General features: G+C 39.0%; 2 protein-coding genes across 5 annotated transcripts in view; one reads left to right on the forward strand and one right to left on the reverse strand.

The window, feature by feature from the left end:
* Positions 1 to 12,280, forward strand: part of RGS20 (regulator of G protein signaling 20) — a 39,322-nt gene extending 27,042 nt beyond the window's left edge. For both annotated transcript variants that reach the window (XM_066992997.1, XM_048072427.2), the window contains exons 2-5: positions 3,619 to 3,767; positions 8,887 to 8,973; positions 9,807 to 10,041; positions 11,348 to 12,280. In XM_066992997.1, coding sequence (XP_066849098.1) covers positions 3,619 to 3,767; positions 8,887 to 8,973; positions 9,807 to 10,041; positions 11,348 to 11,536 — 660 coding nt within the window. In that variant the 3' untranslated portion in view covers positions 11,537 to 12,280. The remainder of the gene's footprint in view (positions 1 to 3,618; positions 3,768 to 8,886; positions 8,974 to 9,806; positions 10,042 to 11,347) is intronic.
* Positions 12,281 to 17,232: 4,952 nt separating this feature from the next.
* Positions 17,233 to 26,501, reverse strand: part of TCEA1 (transcription elongation factor A1) — a 37,045-nt gene continuing 27,776 nt past the window's right edge. For all 3 annotated transcript variants that reach the window (XM_066992996.1, XM_066992995.1, XM_013184944.3), the window contains one exon: positions 17,233 to 17,554. In XM_066992996.1, the coding sequence (XP_066849097.1) occupies positions 17,546 to 17,554 (9 nt within the window). In that variant the 3' untranslated portion in view covers positions 17,233 to 17,545. The remainder of the gene's footprint in view (positions 17,555 to 26,501) is intronic.

Raw genomic sequence — 26,501 nt, forward strand, 5'->3', positions numbered from 1 at the left:
CACCTACTGCATGACCCAGTCAGAGCATCTGATATCCCAAATTAACAACCATAACATTTAATGAACACAAAAACTGTTTACCAGGAGGTCTAAAAACCCCTCTCCTTTTTGCCATAAGCATTTAGAATCTACTGAAGACAAAAACAATGGCCATCATTGCCATAGATACACAAGGCAGTCATGCAATTGTTTAAATTGTTGCTAACATAAATTGTAACGTAAAGAAGCAAGTGGTTTTGTAAATTCCTACCAATACTAGTCACTGGAGTTGTTGGGAAAGCTATTGCCCATTCAAGCATACAGCACAATTCAAAACAGTAATTCTGGTGACTGACTGGAAGGGCTCATTACATAGCTGTGGTAGCAGCAGGAAAAAAAGAAAAGAGTGGTAGTGAAATTCTGGATCCAGTAGAGTCAGCAGAAGAAGTACTACAGACATAAATAAGTCTTTTCTGTTTGGGTCCTGTCAGTAGCTCACTGCATGACCTCAGAAAAGTTGCATCATCTCTCATCTCTATAACTTTTTTCCATTACACCTTCCAAGATCATTATACTTCTATGCATACAAGTCCATACACAGGTAGTTTCAATGCTTTTTAAAGTACTTTTATTTGAATGCCTAGATGAATTGCATAATCTCAGCCCTTTGTGCCTTTGCCTCTGTTCCAGCTAAGGAGCAGTTCACACCACACATGGCTGTAAAATTGCAGCATTTCTGTTCCCCTAGTTTTTTTGTTGTTGTTTTTTGTTTTTAATAATTTAAAAATAAAAAAATAAAAAGGCAAAGAAATTCAGAAAACAAGTACATATTCTGACTATACGCATGGAACTGACATAGCTTCGAGCAGGGTCTACGTCTTACGGCATGTTTAGGTTCATGGTTGGCAGTACATGGTCTCAGCACGATCACAATTGGAATACACATTTGTAACAAACTGTGCTGCAAGCATGTTTTTTCATTTATTTTTATTTTTAACTTTATTATATGGCCAAAGGGAGGTGGGTCCCAGTGGATTATTATAGATAACAATGTGCTTGACTGTATTTTGGCTTAGAACCAAAGCTACATTAAAAAAAAACAAAAACAAACAGGGAAGTGGTGCTGGATGGATCACTTACTCATTGCCTGTCCTGTGAACCTGGACCAGCCTGATGTATTTTTTGTCTCATGGGTCTTAATGCTATTTGCCAAAGAAGTTTTTTCAACTTTGTAATAACATGCTGCACCGCTCAGTTGTCTACCTTGCTACTCTATAAAATCTATCCTAGATTTTATTTACTCTGGGAAAACACATTATTTATCCCTGAAAGGAATAGGGAGCAATAATAACCTTCTACTGATCAGAAGATCAACATGCTTCTCGGTTTGCTTTTCTAGATTAACAACCCTAACTCCTACAATTTCTCCTTGTAAGTCGTGCTTTCTTAACATCTTGCGTACCCTACACACACTGTCTTTCTTGGCACGTGATGCCCACAAGTACTCACACAGAGGAGTAAATTACTTTCCATATCTTAACACAGTATTCCTGCTAATACACCTCAGAAAGTCACACCCTATTTAGTTTGTGATCCACCCCAAACCTCTATCATATGTGCAGTATGGCTGTCAGCAAGCCTGTATTACCTGTGGTAGAAAACCATTGAACAGCTCTGTAATAAAAGCTTGGGTTGTCTTTAAGCCAACAGTCCTTTCTCTTATTTCCTGTTACTCTAACCCAGCTCTGCTATCACGAAAGCATGCTTTAGCTGCTAGAAGTATCTTTCAAAACAAGTCTTCATCACATAAGTGACCAAAACCTACTTGCTTATTCAGTGAGAAAGTTGGTCTACATCTGCCAAATAAAAACGAAAACGCATAACTTGATCTGAGAAAACATGCTGAATTTGTATTCCTTGATCCTTCCCTTTCTGTAAGTTGTGTGAGAAGTCATGCAGTGCTGAACGTTCATCAAAATGTATAGTACCAGAAAACTTCCAAGTAAGGGGGATGATTCAGAAGTAAACCAAAGAACACAACGCTACTGGGCAGTTTTTGCTGTACAGCTACTTCATCAAAGACGTCAAAGGACAATTCTGAAGAACCTGAGATGGCAACAGTGGATCCAGAAAGATTTTTTTTGAATTAAGTCGTAGTGGGATGAGGTGGGGAGGAAGAGTGTATTCCTACTATTCCCACCATCTATTACCTTTCTGCTTGAAAAAAAGCAAACAGGAACAAGCTTTTCCACTCAGACCACTGTCAGTTCAATTGTAAAATGGATTAGAGAGATGAACTTATGAACTATCCACATAAAACATCTCAAAAGGAAGAGTGGCTGGATTAGGCTATATAGACAGCATATATCTAATTCCAAATTACGCTTTTCTAATCATTAATAACTGTTTACTGTCCAAGGAAGCCTGAAATGCTATTAGATAAACCCAATACTTTATAGTTCATTACTTCTTAACTGAAATACAAAAATGCCTTATTTTTAAAAAGGACGGGTATCTGGAAGGAAAGTAATAGTTATTACTTTAATACTACAGAACTCTGAAGGAAAGAAATATGAATTTACAGATGTACTCTGCATTTCACATTTACGTTTCCACATTTTGAAATGAAGAATGTCTTGGGTTTTTTGGAAGCTATGTCCTTTTTCTGATTTTCTATTTCTGGGCATTTAGGAATTGCTTGTGAGAACAGGCCTGCGGAGTTACCAAATAGGTTATCGTTTCTATCTGCATCGTTCTTATGTTTTATTTCTCCTGCAAAACTGGAGCATCTTCTACTCAGCATGTCATACGTTTTTCCCTTGGGAGAGTGGGTGGTTCTCATAAAAACAAAATAAAAACTATTAAGCTCTATAATAGAAAAACAAATTCAGCACAAAAAAAAAATCCAGCATAATTTAGAGCTGCACTCTGCTAAAATAATCCACTTACTTCTGGCACTTCTGAAGCCTGTGACAAGGTCTCTGCATCCTCCCTCCAAGTTACAACACTATTTCCTAAACTTGACTGAACGTTTTAGAAAGGAAGGCAACTTTTAACTATCTGGTGTTCAGCTCATCAGATTGTGTTCCAAGTGTGATATTAAATTATCAACACACAAATAACATTTGTAGCAACCAATTTTAGTTCCCCTACAATCATCACAGCCTCACAAGGTTTAGCAACCTGAAAAAACCTACACGCCAAGGGAGCACTTGATATAGAAGGATGGCTAGTTATGGATCCAAGAATCAACCCTGCAAGTCAAAAACCTCAGGAGATCCCTTGCAACCACTAGGCTTTTATGCCAGTGCCCTAAGAGCTGTGGCTCTCCAAGAACAGACACACCTCACTTCGCCAGCATGCTCCTTGGCTCCCCATTCTTGTTTATATTCCCGTTTACATGCAGAATTCATTGGCCCCTTGCCTTCCATCACAGCACTTCAATGAAATGCGTGAATTTTCCGCAGGGTTCAATACCTAGCAGCTTCTATGGGGAAAAAAAGAAAGCCCAAGCATTTAACTTCTCAGTTCTTTTGAAGCTGTGGCTTTCAGTAGTTCTTGGTAAGGCTTTTGTAACAAAAGCAAAATGAAAAAATAAAAACACGTGTCTTACTTTCCCCTTCTCTTGCTGTCTTGCAGCCCATGGGATCAGAGCGGATGGAGATGCGCAAGCGGCAGATGTCTACGACCCAGGAGACCCCGGGCGCTGCACAGGCTCAGCACAGCACGGGCAATCGAGGGTCCAACGCCTGCTGCTTTTGTTGGTGCTGCTGCTGCAGCTGCTCATGGTACACGCTCTTATTCAAGCCTCTGGGGAACGGAGTAGCAGGGGAGGGAGGTAACAGCCAGCGTGTAGGACAGCATAAGCTAAACAAACCACCTGGGAAATTCTGCAGGGCTGGGACTGTGAGAGAGATGACTGTGCTCTAGTACTAGACACAGCCTTCTGCTGTAGTGTATTTTTTTGCCATTGAAGTAATGGATATATAAAATCTCTGTAAAGTATCATCAGAAGAGATCAGAGTAGGAAAGCATTTTTAAAAAAAAGGTATTTTAGTCCTTGCCATAGCTTTCCTCTAGGTTTTACAGGTGCACACCTGTACACACGGAAGTGACCCCCTTTTAATGAAGCTCACCTAACACGTTCAACTGAAGTTTTAAAGAAACACCACAACAACAACACAGCAGTAAGAACAGTATTTTTTCCTATGGGCATTAACGGTTCTGTAAAGTACTCTTACGTGCCTCCTTTTAGAAATCCTTATCATCCTCACTCTGCATACTTTTGTTGGAGAGCATCTAACTCTGATTTGATTTCTACCTGTACAGCCATTCACCCGTAGAAAAACTGCCATTCTATTTATCAGGATTTCATACCGAAATGGATACCTTCCTCTAAAGCGTTTCTACACAACTCCAGTTACACAAAAAGGGAGCTGTATGGCTAATACGCCTTTGACACACAGAAAATATATTCTCAGTGTCATTTTATACAAAACCAAAAGCAGCACTTATTTTTGAAATCAGATCTATTTTTATTTTAAAAAAAAGGAGCTAAAAAAAATCATTTATTACGTAAATAGTTATGGTGATGTCCAAAAGCCTGGTTATATCACAGCTCTCCACTCTAAAATGCTGACTCTGCTAATGCTGTGGTACCAAATGGCTTGGATCTCAGCCCTCGGCTTTTTGTTGTCCAAATTAGGACACAAGGTCAGAGCTTGCAACACCTGAACAGTTGAAGGAATAGGACAAGTTTAACCAATCCCTACGTAACTGCATGTGTGAGGATATATCTTGCTATTTTAACTTTCTTGGAAACAGAATGAAAAGTCTAACACGCTTTTTTTTTTTTTTTTTAATTTCCTGGTATCTGTTTTTTTTTTTTTTTTTTCTGCTGATTGTTCTTAGCCTTTTCCTTGAACTGTCAGTTCGTAGCTGGTATATCACATTCTAAATGAATACTTCAAAGCTTATACTGGTTATAAGAATCATCTGACCATGCTCCTGAATAATACTGGTGATGCTCAGTCAGCGGCAGTTTTTAAACCATCTTTCACTTGTTTCTCAACACCTTACACCTTGAAGTTTTACTCTATCATTACACCTGTTGCCACCCACTTTGTAATGGATGGTCTGTTTTGTGAAGGACTGGTTATCCAGCCTTGAGCTTCACTAGGGCTCTCAGTAAAAACTGAAAGCAATACCAAAATATGCAATAGTTTTGGATTTAGGATAGGGACTTAGGAGCAGCATAGACTGTATTAAAGGGAGTTAGGAGTAGGTGTAAGAATTCATTAGTCAGAAATCTAATAACCAAGTGTCCATTCCTGTTTCTTTGTTTCAAAGGCAAGCAGATCTTTTGTCATTAATTAGCGGTGTCAACCCATGGCACCTACAATTCATATGAATTTAACCCTCGGGATTAGAGACTTTAAACACTGCATGCATTATTTAATAAGGATGAGGAATTAGGCAGAACACAATTCCAAAGAACTCCCACTGCAAGCTGTTGAACGGGAAAATTAATCAAGGAAGCACAGCAAGAAAGGAAAAGGAATCACTTGATTCCTTAAAGTAATGATTTGTTCACTTTCTCTCTCGTATGAGCTCCTCCAGATCCAGCTGATTCCATTCAAAATTCAAGTAAAGCTTGCTGTACTCAGTTCTGTTTCTGTTACGCCCATTATTAATTAATGGCTGAGACCAGAATTTTTACTGAAATAAGGAAAAGTCTTAAACAGCCATAGGAGTTCAGCCAAAACAGTGACAGCAAGCTGAGTGCTTCTAATAAATTCACTATCCACCACATAAGCACTTCAGAGCAAGCAAACCTGGCAGTGAGGTGAAGGGAAGAATTCATAAAATAACCTGCCTGGCCAGACAAGGAATCTGTTCACCATTACTTCCCCCATACACACACACACCCACACACGCCAGCAGTTAGAAGGAAATGCTTTCGAGAAGAAGATGAGAAGCAAGGGAAGAGCAGGCTCATCATTCCTCTGCTGTTGGTACTCAGCTTATCAGAAGTTATACAGACCCAATTCTGCCTTCCCTAATGAAAACAGTGAATATCCTATAGGGTCAGAAAGCTTTGTTTTTTGCAAGATGTCAAGTATTCTGGCTCTGATTCTACAAAGCTTCTTGGCAGGTGCATAGAGGTAAACTAAGGTAACGTTCAGAGAGAGATAATTACTGTGCCTGGTCAGGATTGGAGTTTGTTACCTCGCGGAATGGTACCTATGTTAAAGCATCGCTATACAAATAGCGGTGTCATCTGAACAACTGTCCAGTGCAATCTCAAATGGCTCAGGGTGGAGCTGCATATTACACATACAAACATCTTTCCATAAAAGAAAAAAAAAATCTGTGAAGTCAGAGTACATAAAAATTGCATTCCATCTTTTAAATTGTTGCTAAACTGCTTTTTTAAATGCCTTACCTGATATTCTTGAGAATGCTCATTATCTGTGCATCTCACTATTCAAACAATTCAGAGAAAGCAATTTACTCAGAGTGTGTTAAATTACCCAAATTTCATGATGCTTAAAATTCCTATTTGCATTTCACAATCATCTGGGAAACCAATACAAGCTCCAAAACAGAGCAGCTTGTTTTAGTTTTAAAATAATTTGTGATTTCTTTTAGAACGATTGTTTTCTAGTAGCAAGAAATGCAAAACAAACCGTAATTAAGCTATTTTTATTTCCTATTCATAAAGCCTTTCCTCAAAATAGCTCAAGTACTTTGAGCAGAAAAATTATGAATAGGAACAAAAATAACAGTCTGCATGAGTCATACAGCTGAGTTGCAGAACATCCAATATTCAGCATACTCCTAATAGTAGACTTAGAATGAAGAAATGGTGAAACAAGTCTCTCAGCCAGATTCTCACAGCCTGTGTTCGTACTACAGTTAAAACTCAAGCCTCCCGTCCGTTACTCTTCCAAAACCTGAGAAGATGCAGTATTGCACGTTTAGTCTCTTTGCCTATGTTTCCCTATACATTTCTAGGAAGTCAGCCAGCCTGCAAGGGTACTTTGTGAGACATGGCGTGTTCTTTTAAGGAGACTTAATTTCATCTTTTTACCCTTTTGTGCGTCATCCTATGAAGACTGTAATCCTTTCCCTTGGATCTGTTGACTCCCCTCAGTGTAAGAACTCTGACAAGTGCATAAATTCTTGTTTACATGTGTGAGGAATGCATAATATACCACTTTTCATATTAAAAAGGCCAGCACTATTGGCACTAAGTATAATAAAAGCCTGAATCCCATAGACCCAAAGAGAACAGAGCACTAACATTCTTTAACTACTAGTTTTCTTTTCTGAAAAAGTGAATTCAAATAGTTCACTGGTTTGAATGTATGGTTCAGATGTTGCTGAAAAATATGTTTGCAATTGGCAACATGCTTGCTCTCAAACTTCACAACAGGAAGGTTTTCCTACCTCTTCAATGCATGCCTTGGCAAAGAGAAATGCACCTCTCTCCTCTACTGTTAAGCCTCCAGCCACTCTTCTCAAACCTTAAAATGTTACAATCCTTCATCCTCCAAAACGGTCCCTGCAAATTACGGACTACCACTGAAGAGAGCAAGAAAATGAGTAAGCAGTAAATAGTAAGACTGCAAATAAGACAGAGCCACGAGCTTAAAAGGAAGAACGCAAATTAAGAATCAGCTGGTTTAACAACAAGCCGTGCTAGAGATAAATGAGATTCTTGGGGATTAAGACATCAAAATTGTTACAAAATTTACATTAAAGTAAAATAGAAATGAAGAAACTGAGTTTGGTATTTTCCTAGAATTTGTAACAACTGTACTGCTTTATTTCAGCTGAAGGATTTGTATCATACAAGGTACTGCCTGTAATTCACAGGGACCTTTACTTCTTGACAAACTCCAAGCAGTTTTACAGATTATATGAATGTGTGTGCACACCTGTATTTCTCACTAAACTATGGTAATCTAGAATACAGTCCCCATGTGCTAAAAGGAAACATGCACATGCTGAAATTCAGTATCAAAAGAATCATCTGCAACTCTAAAAGGATTTTTTTTTTAAACTAACTAGTTACGTATACTGACCTTTGAGAAAAGCAGCTGGAGTTGACACCTTCCCTTCCAGGGGTCATTAAAAATTATCAGTGATCACTAGTGACTGCAGCACACTTTTTTTTTTTTTTTTAACTTTAATGCTACAAACAAGCTAATACTCATTTCCAGTCAAACGTAGTCAAATGTATATGCTGCTTTTCTCCAGGCCTCAAATCTGTATGCATATACTAGCATTTACTTAATGCTGCAGTTCATAACCTCACAATGTGGCTGTATCTACATGTGATCTCTGAAAGATGCTTACCCTTTCAGCAACACATACAGAAGCATCTACCTGGCTTAGAACTTTTAGCTCCAGCTCCAGCATTCAGGCTTTCTTGAGTGACATGGTGTCACCACTCTGAACCAGAATCTTGGCACTCATCATGCCTTATGGATATAAAAAATAGCCAGCGTGTAAATAGAAAAACAAAAAAGTTGAAGTCTAACTTGCATAAAACCATTGCATCAAGTGTAACTCATGTAAGAACACTGCATCAAGCACACAATCAACACAACATAATAAACCTCAATGGAGTACATAGAGATTTTGTAGCTATTACAGGCTACTTGTGTGTACATATACTTTCTACACAGTGATATATATGATATTGAACAGTTCTGCTCTAAGTTTGCAGATTTACACAACGGAAGAACTAACATTAGAGTATAACTATGAGTATTGTGGCTACTGTTAGCTTCTGTCCTTTTAGTTGAATTTTTGTTTTTTAAATATTAGAGGAAAAGCATCTGCTGTATGTTCAATCTTTCCCTTTATAAAACTGACAAATTAATTGCTACCTTGCAGTCTTACTGTTAGAAATCAAGAGGAAGAGAGAACAAGGAGAACATCCCATGAACTCCAAGCAGAGGGTATTCCGAACTGTGAGGAAAGGTATGGTCTTTCTTAAGTGTTCTGTCAAACTAATAATAAAACAAACCCAAACCACGCTAAATAATTGGATCACCCAACATACGCAATAAACTACTATTGTCCATTTGTCATTTAAGCTGAATTTGCAAGTCACCTGTCTTGCCCCCCTAAAGAGCCAGATCTGATCTATAATCTTTAACCTTGTTTATACGCGGTGTATAAACAAATCCCAACTTTCACAGTACAACAATAAAAAAAGCATAGTAATTACAGACTCCTTTTTTTTTTTCTGAAATATTTTTAAATATATCCTTTTCCCACCCAGCAAATACATACCGAAGCTAACTGGTAGCACTCAGCCTTAAAAAAGGAATAAATGCCAAGGGGACCTCAGATCCTCTTGAGAATCAGGCAATTGTCTCTTAAGAGTTAGGCAAACAGACAGAAGCCCCTGTGAAGTTGTAATAGACCATGTCTTTTATGGTATTTGGATTGTTACTTCTTCTTAAATATTTTCATTCAATTTTAAACAATGATTCCACAAGAACTATTAGGAATTAAAAAAAGCTTAATTGTTGCTGAGGGACTTCTTTACTGCAATTACTTAGAGCAGTAAAGTGCAATTTCTGCAAAGTACAGGCAATCATCTGCATCTGAGTTTTTGAGAGAAAAAAGCATCTTATAAATATATTTACTAGAGTTTACACTTAGGTAGCTGCAGTGCAGAATTCAGAGGCACATGAACCTTGCATTTTTGTTCCATTGTGATGGCAGATGCCTCCTACCAGATGAAAAGAGTTGAAGTAACAATCACTCATTTCTCCTTTCTTGCCCTCCTCTCCTCCTTCCTCCAGCCCTGCTCCTACTCTTGAAGAAGTAAATGCCTGGGCTCAATCATTTGACAAGTTGATGTTTACGCCAGCCGGCCGAAATGCTTTTCGTGAATTTCTACGAACAGAATTCAGTGAAGAAAACATGCTTTTCTGGATGGCCTGCGAGGAACTGAAACAAGAGTCCAACAAAAGTGTCATTGAAGAAAAAGCAAGACTAATTTATGAAGATTACATTTCTATCCTTTCTCCAAAAGAGGTATATTACTTTCCCCAATACATTCTTTGATGCTGCTTTGCACAGTTACTGAGCATGTGTTTAAAGCCACAAAAATACCCAGGGATAGCTTTTCTTTCCCCGTGCTCCCACATTTCAGTGCTAACAAGGAGAGATCTAGGGCTAAAAGGCAAACCCATTGTTGAGGTGAGATAGTCAGTACTGCTTTCACTGGCTGTAAGAAAACTCTTCCTATGCTACCTTGATATGCTGATGTGAAGGCTTTAGTTTGAGGCATAACTAGCATACAGATGAAGATTTTATCCTTAATTTAAATTTTGTTTGTTGGACAAATCAGTGTGGATTCTTTTGGTATGTGTCTGTGTGTGTGTAGATTGGGTCTACTAGGAAAGTGTTGCTTGCACAGCACAAAAAAAAGTGTTGCTTGCACAGCACAAACTGCTCTTGTGCAATATGTGCAACTTGCACGATTGCAAAGCACAAAGAGCAGCTGACAAAATACGGCACAGAACAAAGCCACCGGCTTCTTGAAATTTCAAACCTACTTGTCTGTTTGCTGCTAACAAGCATGTCAAATTTCAAAGACATCTCGTGTCAGCTTGAATATAGTCCTAGAAATAGGCTGGAATTTTAAACCTTTCTATATCCCTACAAAATTCATACACTTCATTATTTGTGGTGGAAACTGTACATATAAATATAATGTTTAAATCCAGACAGTGCTTTCCAGTAATGTTAACATCTTTCTACCTCCTAGTACTTGCAGGAAAAAAAAAGTACAGCATAAAAGCAATGCCTGGAATCATTATGTAACTATAGTTTCAGTCCACATCAATTCATTCTGCTTTTTAACATAGGAATTTGATTAAGCAACAGCTTCCCAGGTTACAGTTTCCGTCTGCGTCATCCTGCTTACTCCAAATTCAGTCTCTTTCCAACAGTGCTACTTCCCGAGGAAACAAACTGTCACAAAACATTACAGAGCCTCTCTACTACAGAGCAGGATGTTGGTCTGGGAATGGCCTACCAGTCTCTCAGGTTTTAGTAACAACGGGATTTCAAGCAGTGTTATTCAAAGTAAAGTTGCTCCAGTGAGAAAGTTTCTCTAACCACATACTCAGCAGGTTACTACTGCCAAATTTCAGCATTTTTTGTGTAAGTATATTTAACAGTCCTTAGACTCTGGAAGGACACCACCTGAACCTATTTAAAATGCTTTCTTTTTCAAGCCAATAGAACAGCAACAAACAAACAAACAAAAAAAAAAAAGAAAAATCAGCTACTGTACACCACTATTATTTACATGACTTTTTATTTTAATATGCAGGTCAGTCTGGACTCCAGAGTAAGGGAAGTTATTAACCGAAATATGCTGGAACCCTCACAACACACCTTCGATGACGCACAGCTTCAAATTTATACCTTAATGCACAGAGACTCCTACCCACGGTTTATGAACTCTGCTATTTATAAGGACTTGCTTCGGTCCTTATCTGAAAAATCCATCGAAGCGTAGGATTTTTTTCTTAAATGTATTTATTTTAAAACAAATGGGACTCTGGGCTATACCAAACAGGGAATTTAGTATTGATCGGATATTTACCTGAAAATAACTCAGGCAAGTTTTACTACAGACTGAATGTTTGAAACCCACACAGGGCTCTGACACAATCAGCTAACTGCAGTTTCTGATCAAATCAAGTATTACTTTGCAAAAGAGAATGAAGAGAAGATGTTAACATTAAAAAAAAAAGAACCCGGTATTTTTACAATGCAGCATGCAACTCACAGACAGATCTCTTATAATGTATATCTGAAGTACAAATGCCAACTGAGCATGAAAACTAATTTTTAAGTGGAGTGCCAGAATTTTCTTGAAAGCCAAATCAGTTGCCCTCATCCTCCCTGTGACCAAAGTAAAAACAGTTGTACTGGCAAAATCTGGGTTACACTAAACTGAGTTTCACAACCTATATGAATCATGCCTGGCACGGGTACACTCCACTTCTCTTGGTACATTTAAGGTGCATACAATGTGATAATGGAAATCAGTATGGCAATCTCAAGTTTATGGAAGCTAATGGTTGAAATAATGATGCCTATAAAACCTTTTGCTGAAAAAAAATGTTATTTTATTACTAGAGTCTGCTGGAAGCATTTTTAAGTTCATATTGTTCATGTTTATAAAGTTAAATTATTTAATTAAGAGGAAGAAGAGTCTGGGCATTTAAATTCTCAAATAAAGCACAATTCTCACATATTTATCTTCCTTCTGTAGGGATGTAAAAAGCATTTCACTATTTGTTCTTGAAAGGATGGTGGTATCAATCATCTTGGTTTTGTACATATTAAATTGTCCTGTTAGCTGACAGAGCTTCTATGGTTTATATAACAGATACTTGTACATTGAGAAGAGAAGGAAGCTGGCACTATCCTGTTCCACAGCACTATTTCAGACTGTCCAAAAGAAAAGCAACATCTCCATCCGCTAATAAACTCCATTCATTACAGTACCCCCAAAGCATTGCAGTTGATTTCCAATCCTATCTCAAAACTAGTAATCACAGGAAGCACTAGGAAGAAAGTAAGCTGAATCTGCATAATCTGTTTGAAGATCTGTTATTCTCGTAAATTCTTTATTTTAAATTACAAGATCCACTACAATTCCACTATATTAAACTTTGGAGCTTACAGTGGACTTCCATTAAACTGTAGTTTTACCCACACATTTATTTAAATAAACCAAATTGGGCAAATTCTAGAATTTGGGCAATTTGGTTCTAGAACCAAATAAGGCAGAATTTAGGAGATCAATTTGTTTCCTTAATACACTAGGCAGGAGACATGATCTCCCCTTAGTGCATTTGCAGTATCAGACAAATAGTAAGGAGCTTTTTAATTGCATAGCACCACAGGAGAAGATCTGATACAAGCTGAGTTAACAACAGCTAGGAACTGGTTTCTATCATCTTCCAAAACCAAGACAGTATTCAACACGCCATTTAAAAATACAGAGAAAAATAACATACCCCGAGAGACAGCAATACAAAATACTTTTGCCCTCTGTAGGGCAACACTGGTTGACTGAGTTGAGAGGAATTCCTTCTGTATACTGCTACTGAAGACATGAAGACATCATATCACAGAATCATAGAACGGTTGGAAGGGACCTTAAAGGTCACCTTGTTCGAACCCCCTGCCATGGGCAGGGATGCCACCCACTAGATCAGGTTGGCCAGGGCCTTGTTATGGTCCAGTTAAGGATTGCCACTGCTTAATGTATCGACATTGGTCATCTCAACTGACTTTGTAGAAGATACACCCCCAAAGCACTAACAGTACAATCTCGGTTTATGGAAAATATTACATGACAGGCAGTAACTTCAACAAAAGATCAAACAAGACCTGTTGGTAAGGCAGCATTCATGGGAGCTTGCAGTCAAACTGAGGATGCCATAGCTGCTCTTTTAATCAGGTCGGGTGAGCCTGCTCTGAACTGACAAAGTAAGTTTAACTAGGTCAAATTCTGTTTGCTGGAAAGATCAGACACACACATCAAAAAAAGTTCAAAGTGTTATCATTTCATGAGATGGATGATATAGTTTCTTTTAAGTTATCTCTCTTCCCTGCAAAGATACCTCATTAAGAGCTGGAAGACAGACTGAACACTCGTGCTTTACAGCAGACAATATATTCTATTGTCCTGAAAGATGCACTGAAATTAAAGGGGAGACAAAACTATATTGGTTCGGGCAGTTCTACGGCTAACATCAGACCATTAAAAGAAAAAGTAGTGATTTCTAAACTTACTTTCCATGTGCCATAATGTCTAACCAATTAAAATTACCTAGTTTTCATGTTACTTCTGCATTACAACATGTGGATGTTTGCAATGCCCATCCTTCCTTAAAGATCTTCAACATCTATCCTTTGTTTTAGATTTGAGCTTACACTCAACACCAGTGGCAGAATGCTGGTCCCTACCAGAATGCTGGTATCCTGATGAGAGGACCTCTTAAAAAATACACAACCCCTCCACTAACCACATTATTCTGAGGGTTTTTAATGTTGGATTTAATTGAAGGGAAAAAAAAAAAAAAAAGACCAAAGCAAAAACCCACCCACAGAAGACAGGTTTTTAACTATATTTCATTAGCATGTACTTGCTAATTACATGTCAACTTTTCTCAGGGCAAATGTGAATTACATTGAAATGTTACAATGGAGATGCTGTTACACGAATTGGAGGAGAAAACAATGATATTGACACAAGATATTATTTATAATTCATAAAGTAAAAAAGTACCACAAAGTCGATTTATCCTAGCTTGAAAATAAGCATGGCTGGCTTGCCTTGGTATTTACCTAACCGCAGGATATCATTAAGCTGTAACAACTTTACAGTCCACTGCTATTTTCTTCAATGTCTGCTCTTTACAAACCAGTAGCTCCCACCGAACACGCATACTGTTAAAGACTGCTCTTTCCATGAGCCTGCTAAGTAGTATTAAAATTGTATGGGCTCCTTCAGCCAACATATTGTGCTTTGCACTGACCTTTACATTCCAAAGTAATTAGCACAATACAAATGAAAAAAAAAAATACAGCCCAAAACATTCTGCTATATATATGACTGATCACAAAAACATCATGCATTCTTCCTGATTAAAAAGAATAGCTGAAACAGAGAAAGTGATCAGTGATCATCTCAATGTCATTTTTAAACGAGTTTGCTCTAAACAGTACTTGAGAACACACACAAGTATTCTGCCATAAATGGTATCAGTACCATATTAATGACAATAATAAAAGATTTTCTATACTAATCCCACATTTTCTATACTAATCCCAAAGCTTTATAAATGTTTGTTTTTTGTTTTTTGTTTTTTTTTTTTTAAAAAAAAAGTCAAGACTAGCGATGATCTACCAAAACAGAAGACACATCAAAACGATGGTCAGGACAAAATAATTTTAAACCCCAACATTCTCCTGTGCATGTTAACAGAATTATGTATGAGGAAAAGCCATCCAGCTAAGGATCCAGAAGCCAGAAGTGTTTTCTGAGCAGCGGGAACCTAAAGCCTTTCAAACAAAAACATGAAGACGGCACTTCTAAAATACCTTTTCTCACTCCACCTTTAAGAGGAATAAGCCTGGGAGAACTGAAGCACCTGTTGCACAGATGTGCATCCAAAGCTCACTGCTGAGCACCTTCCTTTTCGGACTCAGGTAAACAAAATGAAGCATGAAGAGATTTTAGGCACCTATGGTTTCTTTTGGATCTACTTCTTGGACTTCACCCTTCTCCTACAAGAAAGAAACTGTCCTCTTTACTGCAAAGACCAACAGTGAGGGGTGAAGCTGCTACCACGGCTGCAAGGTAACGTTAGATGAAAAAAATGTTTTATTTGAACTCCTGCTGGATACACCTACAACAAAGAAAGCAGTATAGCAGTTCTAGCTCTTTTAATAAAGTCCAGATGTAATTTGGTAAGTACAGAAAAACAATTACCATACTTTCCTCAAATAGGGATTTTCTTACATGTCACAGATGTGCATAAAGATTAAAGGACAAGCAGCACGAGGAAGCTTATGCAAACCAACTTGTGCCTGTCCTTTATATATGCTTTGAACAGCAACGGAAATTTAGGTCTTCTTGTCATCCAATCTGCAATCCTTTTTAACATAATTTTTTGGATTTGTTCCTTTAGAAATGCACCCAAACAAAGCACTGATATTAAATAGCTGCAATTAGTTAGCTGCTTAAACAAATGAAAAAAAAATCAATTATGCATCTAAATAATTCCTAAGAAGCATTCTTGCCAAAGGACCTACACATAGGCTGAAAATAAACCCATTCTGCTAATAGAAAAATAAATGTTTTCCAGATTAAGGCTGTGTTATCAAATAAGTTCAATTAAACATGTTTTTATACAAAATTATGGAAGAAATTTTGAAATGCTGAACAATGTTCTGCCTAAAAGTGTTTAGATCCATAACTAAACTTCGTTTTAAGCATTTTTCCTCTGAACAGAAAAGCCACTTTTTCTTCCTTGAACGAACTGACTGAAAAAGTTTGCTCTATGAAGTATTTACCAAACACTTCTTGTCCCGCAAAGCTCACGTTATTTCAAACTCCTGTTAAGACTGCTTCCATCATGCAAAAAACACCCCCCAAAATTTGTGTGTCTCCTTTACAGTCAATGAATTTATTCTCCAGGGACTGCACATACTCTCCCTACCCTTCCCCACAAGTTCTGTGTACACTGTCAGGATGGACCTCCTCAGCCCCAGGCTTTGATAAATTAGATAACACAGACCTAGGTACAGGGTGAGATCTCCATCTCTTCTAAAGATGTTTTTGTGGAAAGTGAATCTGAAAGTACTTCTAACCATGTGCACCATTAAGAAGCAGGCTGTAGCAAACGGGTATTTCTATCATCCCACATATGGAAAAGGTCGTAGCTTTAAAAATTTATTCTTGCCTGCAGGTCTACGATTTACATCAGATATTCAACATCTCAAAACTCAGTTCATAAACAAAATTAATGCCATTCATATGACATGAATTTAATATTAATTTCCCGGCCATCTTATCTTGTCATGAATTGGTCAGCTTGGTGTCAGCAGGACAGTCCACAACAAAATGGCTTTGCTTATATGCAACATCTAAAGCAAAGTTGGTTTTCAAGCACAATAAGGAAAAGTGAACAACCAAATCAGATTTCACTGACTATTTTAAGATATTCCTAGAAATAATACCTACTGATGGCATCTAAAATACATGCTTTGGGCAATAAAATAAATTGCATTGATCAAAGCTGGTTGCATAAACAAGCTTAACCAATCATCACAAAAGAGGTTATCACATCCATTAATAAAGCTCCAAAACCCACGACCAGAAATTTAGTCCAAGTTCAGAACTGGTATGTACACACCAGAGATTTAGTTAGCAAGCAGGTTCAACATAATTAAATTCAGTCAGATACCTTGACTCTTTGCAAAATTAGTGAATACAGCAGCAAGAAGCAAATTCCAGTCTTACAACCGAGCAAATGTGGAGAGGCAAAATACGTATCAGAAGAAGGTGTATGTTCCAGAATGTAATATATATATATAATATATATATTATATAATATATATACACACACACACATACAGTAAGTACATCATTCACATAGGAAAAAAAAAAACAAACCCATTACCAAAATATTTAATTGGTAAAATTTTAATGTCAACTTACTTATAAAAATGAAAAAATATTTTAACATTCACCATACAATTGAGCAACCTGGCCCTACCGACTATTAGCTATAGGAAGGCATTTAAGGAAATGATGGTTGTGTCAAAACAAAGGCTAACTTCAGGCATGTATGCTGCTTTGAAAAAAAAAGAAAAAAAGAAAAAAAGAAAAAAGAAAAGAAAAACAACTCATTTGCAGGAAGCTAGATGCTTAGCCTAGTTTTTAAAGCTAATTACAAAATCCACTTTCATACTGGTCCAGATGTCTTGACAATTTCTTCTTCTAACAGAACTGTCAAAAGAAAAGAAACTTTATAAGGTCTTCATACAGCTTATTTCTAAATCCTTGCAAGAAGAAACAGTAATATGACTGTTACATATCCATAGTTAGGATATGGAAATTACTCGTTAAAGCATTTGCTTATATAATACAAACATTCCTTCACTCAAGCATTTTATACAGAGACTTCCATAGCTGCCACCTTGCAAAGGGTTCTAAGGACAAATGCACTTTTTCTACATGACGCATCAAACAACTTCTAAGGTTCATAAATTATTTAGGTATCTCGGAGCACAGATTTGAACTGTATTCAGTAATAAGATGCATAAAAGATGCATAAAAGATTTTTTTAAGCCGTAATCTTAATGTATGATGTGTGAAATGGTTCTGCAGAGCTGCAGCATTCTTAATATAGAAGACTAACAAAATGAAGATGCCTTGCTTCATATTGCATGCTAATGTTAGTAATAGAAGAAGAAATAATACAATATTGTTTAGTATGTTACATTTGCGATGTACTGTTCCGAGGCTGCGCTTGGAAGATACAAAATATATGTGCAAGGGTAACATGAGAATGCACCAATTCATGATGAGGAGTAAGGAGGATTAAAAGAATGCTCAATTTGCAAGACATCTAGATAACTGGGGCTTCTTGGACTCTGGGAACTGGGTCAAACCAACCTTGCGGTTTGGACTGAGACCAAGGGCTCAGAGAGCATGCGTGAAAAGGAAGGGTTAAAAAGTTCAACTCTGATGAAGACATCTTACTTCATCCCGACGACCACCCGGACGACCACCAGAGAGTGATACGCAAGCGCAGAAGGACTGATAAGATAATTAGCATACGAAGCGAGGCTAGGTGGAGCTAGGAAATGAATATGCATAGATGAGTTGTGAAACCTAATGCATATGTAGTATCTTAGGAGATAAAAGAGAACTAAGAAAACAAATCAGACGAAGTTAGATTTGGGCAGGCATGCCCCTAACTTCCGGCGCCTAATAAAGCACCTTCATATAATCACTTTGTGGATTATGTGTCTTCATGAACGCTAACATTTTGGCGACCCAGATGGGACCTTGCGGGCACTGCTGAGGCGGCTCGCGAACTGATCACGCTCCAGCCGGCACCGAGGAGTTTCTCGGGGAGCCATCGGCCGCGACCGACCCCCGCTGCTCACAACGTACCTCTGAAAGGGTAAGAAAAAGGTGCTTTCTGGTAATCGGTACCGATCTGGTCTGGGAGCCTGCCGGTCAGACGCGGCGAAAGCCACGCACGGTTGGGCTAGGGAATTCCCGTGGTAAGCCTAGGCGCCGTCCGTCAGACAGTCGCGAAAGCGCTGCAGGTTCGGCATCAGTGGTCTGGTTTCGCTGCAGGCTCAGCATCTGGTTCGGTTCGGTAAAAGCTATAGCTGATAATGGAAAAACTTAAAAGTATTCTGGGCGGTAATGCTTCGGTACTGCGATCCTCCCCTTTGGGCTGTTTACTAGCACACTGGAAGGAGGGGTGTTTCGGGCAGGAGTTACGAAAGGGTAAACTGGTTGATTACTGTAATGTTTGGTGGCCACAGTATGAACTAGAAGATCAAGAGAGTTGGCCAGAAAACAGAACCTTACAGTACAATACTATCTTACAATTAATGTTATTTTGTGAGCGAGAGTGCAAGGGGCCTCTCTGTGTGATTGCGTGATTGTGTTGTGAGTGAGACGCAGCATCGCTGCGAAGCAAGTGCGGAGTTCCGATCCGCGGTTCCATATTCTCCGCGAGGGGAGCGGCCGGAGATGAACGAAGCGCATGACAGACCGAAAAGAAGTGCTGCTTTATCCAAATGTTGATTGGTGGTGCCCAATACACGGGCCCGGCGGTGCATCTTGCAATCCTATTTCGTTCTTAAATGTTTTGAGTGTGACAAGGAGGAAGGTGGGAGCATTATCTAAGTAACAGTTTAGAAGTTTCAGTATATTTGCGGTGGTGTTTGGTCGGTTTCCCAAGTATCGGGGGAAGGGGGCTGACTGATTATCAAAGCGGTAGAATGGAGGGCCACTTCTTTGGTGGTTCGGGCCTGAGCCCTGGGAATTTGGTAAGAAGGGGGAGTGGGGGGGGGCGCGGAAAGCGAGAGGATTTCCACTAAGTATTGCAATCAATTGTGGCCACTATATAAACTAAATGGCCACTCTATGGGTCAATCGACTATAACAGTGTCTTGCAATTAATGTTGTTTTTGAGGAGAGAAGGAAAATAGGATGAAATGTTGTATACTGATATGTTGTTTCAGCATCTTGGAGGGAAAAGGTATGGAATTAAGTTGGTCCCTGACTGAGCCTTTGGTGTTGGCATTAGAAAAGTACAGGCTGGCGGAAGATAAAGGAAGTGTTAAAAGGGTTGTTGAAGGTGTTAAAGGCTGTGTGGCATGTAGTATTTAACAGAGCTGTTTGAAGTTGAATGAGCAGGGGAAGAGGATGTAGGAATGTTAATAGTTCCGCCTCAACCCGAGGCTGAGATCTCAAAATCGCGGTGTGAGCCCTCTGGGGCAGGGGGACCGTGATGGGTCCGGGAGAGAGTTGTCATGGAAACAGAAAAGCAGCTAACTCTTGAAACAACCTGAGTTCATATGTGAGCTCAGATTGCCAATGGGACCGCTCAGGGAACTTTCAACCATTGCATTCCCCAGACCGACCCCCCCCCCCCCCCCCCCCCCCCCCCCCCCCCCCCCCCACCCGAGACCCTTACCACCCCGGAAATTATGTAAATACCAAAATCTGGTTAAATTGGGAATTGAGAATCTGTTCCAACAAGGTCCAAAAGAAAACCCTATGGAATTTTTGAATTTTTGGACCAACTTTGAAATGCAATGGAAAAAAAAAAAAAAAAAAAAAAGACAGAAAATTTGGACCTGGCTTCAGAAAACAAACAGAGGCAATTGGCTAGCCTCTTTCTAGGGCAATCGGCCCCTGATATCAGAAAGAATTTGTCTTAGGCTGCAGGATAAACTTACAACAGTCAGAAATGACGGGGACCTGGGGCATCTACCCTAGCAGGTCCACTAGTTGAAATAAAGCTAGGAAACGAAGAGAGAGGCTTGAATTTTTTTGTTGTTGTTGGTTACAGGAGCTTCTTTCTCTGTGTTAATTAGTCTGTAAATGTAATAGGAGCAACATATTCAGTGTTAAATAGTTTAAAAGGACGATTTGGAACTAAGACAACTACAATAATTGGAGCCACAGGGAAGGAGGAGGAACGGCCATTCTTACAACCCCTTGATTTGCGTTTTGGGGGTAAGGAACTAACCCATGAATTCTTGTATGTACCAGAATGCCCGATTCCACTCTTGGGACGGGATCTATTAGCTAAATTAGATGCAACAATAACCTTTGAGGATGGAGAATTAATAATGAAGGTACCTGAGTCCAAAGTAGGACAAATCCTAATGATCAAAGATAAACCCTTTGTTAATATTCCAAGAGAAGTAGAAAATGCAGTTATACCAACAGTATGGGAAACAGATATACCAGGGAAGTCGAAACTGGCACAACCGGTAAAGGTGGAATTAAAGGAAGGAGCCAAACCTGTTCGAATCAAACAATATCCACTTAAGATAGAAGCTAGGCAGGGGACAGTGAAAATTATTGACAAATTTCTCAAACATCAGATTCTGGAAGAATGTAAATCGGAATACAATACTCCAATTTTTCCAGTAAGGAAGCCGAATGGTGAGTATAGATTGGTACAAGATCTTAGAGCAATAAATGAAATAACAAAGGACATTCACCCGGTAGTGGCTAATCCTTACACATTGTTAACATCTGTGAGAGAGATATATAAATGGTTTACTGTGATAGATTTAAAGGATGCCTTCTTTTGCATACCTCTTGATAAAGATAGTAGAAAATTATTTGCCTTCAAATGGGAAAACATATTGAAGTTTTTGTACCACATATGGTAACAACTGTTTTAGAACAAAAGGGGGGCCACTGGCTATCACCCAGCCGAATGATGAAATATCAGGCAATACTAACTGAACAAGATGACGTAACCTTGAAAACAACTAACCTGTTAAATTCAGCAGTATTTCTAGGAACTGTTCCAGAAGAAGGACCGTTGGAACACAATTGTGCGGAAATAATCGAACATACCCATGCCAGCCGCGAGGATTTGAAGGATGTACCCCTTGAAAGGTATGACTGGGAACCTTTTACTGATGGTAGTAGTTTTGCGGAGAATGGAACACGATATGCAGGGTATGCAGTAACAACCCTGAAGACAGTAATCAAAGCAAAACCTTTACCACCTGAAACATCAGCACAGCGAGCGGAACTGATAGCCCTACCTCGAGCACTGGAACTGAGTAAAGGGAAGATGGTAAATATTTGGACAGATTCAAAGTATGCTTTTGGAGTAGTCCATGTTCATGGAGCATTATGGAAAGAAAGAGGGCTGTTGTCCTCACAAGGAGCCAATATAAGCTATCAAGAGGAGGTGTTAAATTTGATAAATGCGGTGCAAAAACCAAAACAAGTGGCTATTATGCACTGTAAAGCTCATCAAGGAGGAACCTTGAAAATATCAGAAGGGAATCGGCTGGCAGATCGAGCAGCTCGACAAATTGCTCGGGAGGTGTGGAATGTAATGGCTTTGGTACCACTCAAGGTAGGCCCCACTTGTCTTAATCTTCCCAAGGAACCAAGATATTCACCAGAGGATGAGAAATTAGCAAATCTCCTAAAGGCCCGAAAGAACTCTGATGGACGGTATGTAACTGCTATGGGCCAGGTAGTAATACCCCCCTTGGTGATGCGAGAAATACTTCAGACAAGACATAATGAGTGTCACTGGGGTGCAGAGGCAATGGTAACATTTTAAAATGTAGCATTATCTCTACACATATGTTAACAATGGCAAAATCAGTAATGTCAAAGTGTGAGATTTGTCTGAAAAATAATCCAGTAGCAAGAAAACATGCTGAAATGGGAAGAGTTAGAGTAGGAATAGAACCAGGAGATTACTGGCAAGTTGATTTTGTAGAGTTACCTAGGACTAGGGGATGTAGGTATTTGTTAGTAGGGGTTGACACCTTTTTCAGATGGCCAGAAGCCCTTCCCTGTCGCACCAATCAAGCTAAAGAGACAGTAAAATGGTTACTGCGGGAAACCATTCCGAGGTTTGGGGTACCATTAGGAATATCCTCGGATAGGGGGCCGCACTTTGTTTCATCTGTGGTTAAAGACGTAAGTCGGCTATTAGGAATTTCTTGGAATTTACATACTGCATGGAGACCCCAATCTAGTGGACAGGTAGAAAGGATGAACCAAACTCTAAAGGGACAGATCAGTAAAATCTGCCAGGAAGCCAAAATACAATGGCCACAAGCTTTCCCTATAGCTTTACTGAGAATAAGGATAAAGCCAAGGAGTGGAATGTCAGTAAGCCCATATGAGATTACGTATGGAAAGCCTTATGAATCCCCAGAACCAAATCCTAATATGCATATAACAGGGAGCCAGGATGTTTATAATTATATATTGTCTCTTGGTAAAACTTTAGCTCAACTTCAAAGTGTTCTGGTGTGGAACCGACCGTTGGCACTGGAAAATCCTGTCCACGACATTCAGCCAGGTGACCAAGTGTACATTAAAAACCGGAATGAAGAACCCCTGAGAGAACGGTGGGCTGGACCTTATCAAGTATTATTGACTACTTTTAAAGGTAGAAGGGGTGGATGCTTGGATTCATTATACTCGGGTGAAAAAGGTTCCCGAATTTTGGTCAGTGCGAGCAATCGGAGATACAAAACTACAGATGAGGCGCGTATAACCATACAATGTTGGGGTTCTTAACAACAGTAACGATAACAGTAATTGTTTTGTGTAAATACCTTGTAATTGAGTTCCTAGAAATACCAGGAAAATATAAGAAAGAGGAAATATTCAAAGGAGAAAATGTTACTTTGGAATGTGGAATGCACAACGATAAACCAATAACAATTAGCTCTCTACAGGTGGTCTGGGGAAAAATAAATGACTCCGGACAGAGCCAGGAAATATACGTAGACACAACCAGGGACAATACTGGACTGAAGGCTGGATGGAAGGGGAAGGCATACGTAAGGCATACGTAAGGCATACGTAAAACCATAGAATTGGGCCAACAACTGAGAGGAGCTACCACCTGAACCCTGTTTAGTGTTACTATAGTCAACAAAGGAAACTACCAGTGCATGGTAACACATGAAAATAGCACAGATTACGGGATAAGAGAGATATTGGTATATACGAAATTGGATAAAGGAATATTGGTAGCCCACCAAAAAGGATCTAGAAGAAGAAGAGAGGGCCAGGCACCATGGACACAAGTGGTACAGATCCCACCTAGGCAACCATCAGAGAATTTACTGGTAGGATTGATTAAAGATTTTGCCATAATGAAAGGAACTGATAGAATTACTGCTTGTTTGCCCATCCCAAAAGCAACAGGGGACCCGCTTGAGTGGGGTATAATAACCTCCCCACTGCCCCAAGTAAAAGGAAATGAAACAATTCAATGTAAAGAAGTGAAAGTTTTAGAGAGGATAAATGGTACACAATACTATAGGAAACTGAGCCCCCTAACATCGAGGTCTGAATGTGAAAAGAAGAACTATCATTTCATAACGATAGGCAGATTTAAGAATGTGGGACAGTGTTATTACGACGAACTACGTGTAGTAGAAGGAGTTAGAGAAAAGATTGTTTGGGAATGTCAAGAGAAAAATAAGCCAAAAGGAATGAAAGGGTGGGATAGTGATTGGACAGTAAGTTTATTGCAGAAATTCCAGTATGGAGGGAATACATCATGGTGTATTAAATGGCAGGGGAAGCAGAATGGAACTGATCAGTTTTATACAGTAAGCCGGGTTGATAGTAGTGGTAGACAAGAGTCAACAAAGGTAGCTTGGTGGACTTGTGAGAAGAAATATACTTGCGACAGTAATAATGAAGATATCAAGCACTTACTTCCGGTATTGATAGCTCTTAGGGCAGGATGTGCTTGCCGAGGAATTAAGTACAATTTGGAAAGAAATAGCCAGGCTAGTCAAGTCGCAGTGGATTGTAGCTATAGTACCATAAAAAGTCCAGGACAATTTGTATGGGCAGCCAGTAATGGAACTTGGACTACACACCCGCCGATAGATGGGGAAGTAAAAGAAATAACTCTAGGACTCCCTCCCCACACTGCATCCAATATGGAAAAAGTCTCCTTTTAAGGGAAAGTTGGAAACCCTACAAATTAGTAGGGCAAAAAGAAGTTTAGAAGAAGGGGCAGATGAAGATATATGGCATGAACCCTCGGATGGAGTAAAATTCAGTTGGGCGTTAGAATCTCTGTTTGCACAGGTAGCTACTTATCGAAATAGGGAAATGATTTATAAACTTACAGGACAAGTGAGTAGGCACGAGAGCCACGAAAGAAGGCTTTAGAGACCTTAATATCCAACTACAATCTACAACTAAAATGGTGCTACAAAATCGATTGGCATTAGATACACTGTTATTAAAGGAACATGGAGTATGTGGATTTCTAAAAGATCATATTGATCATTGCTGCATCCACATTTCAAATGTGACTATTGATGTAGAACATGTCATAGAACAACTGGCTTGAGTGGAACAAGATGCAGAACAGGAAGAGAAAGATATGACAACAAGCTGGTTGGATAAAATTTTTAGTGGATGGAATATTAGTAATTGGGTTAAGTCCTTACTGGAGACAATAATTATATTGGTGATTGTAGGGGTACTAATTTGGTTAACATTTATAATGCTGAAAAGTCTGATTCTAAGGAAGACAACCTGGAACCGGACAGTGATGCAAACTATTGCTCGGTAAATGGAACCACATCCTCAATATCCTCCACCGGCATCTAACAACTTTGGATTTCAGAGAAAGAATCTGAGGAACCCAGGAGGTGAAATGGAATGAAAACCGAATAGACAAGATCAGTTTCAGATCAAGTGAACCCAACCAGAAGAGCGAATGTAACATAAAGCAGAAGTGGTGGACTTATGAAATGTTGTGACAATCCTAATCTTTGTAATTTCCTTGATTCTTAATGATGTAATTTTCCGTGGTTATATTATTGGTGAGCACTGAGTGTAAAATATTTTAGTTAGTTAGTGAAAGCATTTGCCCTCCTCGAAAGGAGTGAAATGCTTTCAAAGGGGGGAAATGTTAGTAATAGAAGAAGAAATAATACAATATTGTTTAGTATGTTACATTTGCGATGTACTGTTCCGAGGCTGCGCTTGGAAGATACAAAATATATGTGCAAGGGTAACATGAGAATGCACCAATTCATGATGAGGAGTAAGGAGGATTAAAAGAATGCTCAATTTGCAAGACATCTAGATAACTGGGGCTTCTTGGACTCTGGGAACTGGGTCAAACCAACCTTGCGGTTTGGACTGAGACCAAGGGCTCAGAGAGCATGCGTGAAAAGGAAGGGTTAAAAAGTTCAACTCTGATGAAGACATCTTACTTCATCCCGACGACCACCCGGACGACCACCAGAGAGTGATACGCAAGCGCAGAAGGACTGATAAGATAATTAGCATACGAAGCGAGGCTAGGTGGAGCTAGGAAATGAATATGCATAGATGAGTTGTGAAACCTAATGCATATGTAGTATCTTAGGAGATAAAAGAGAACTAAGAAAACAAATCAGACGAAGTTAGATTTGGGCAGGCATGCCCCTAACTTCCGGCGCCTAATAAAGCACCTTCATATAATCACTTTGTGGATTATGTGTCTTCATGAACGCTAACACTATCACATCTTAAGTACTGAATTTTAAAGGCTTTCATTCCAATAATATGTTTTTCCACTTTATTGGACTACCATTGTTCCTGAGAAGTTTGTTGATTTTGTTTTATAATCCCCATTCCCTGATCTTAAAAAAAAATTAAAGCAAATTATCACTGTCCTACT

The sequence above is a fragment of the Anser cygnoides genome, chromosome 2 (genome assembly GCF_040182565.1).
Source record: "Anser cygnoides isolate HZ-2024a breed goose chromosome 2, Taihu_goose_T2T_genome, whole genome shotgun sequence".
Classification (NCBI taxonomy): Eukaryota; Metazoa; Chordata; class Aves; order Anseriformes; family Anatidae; genus Anser; species Anser cygnoides.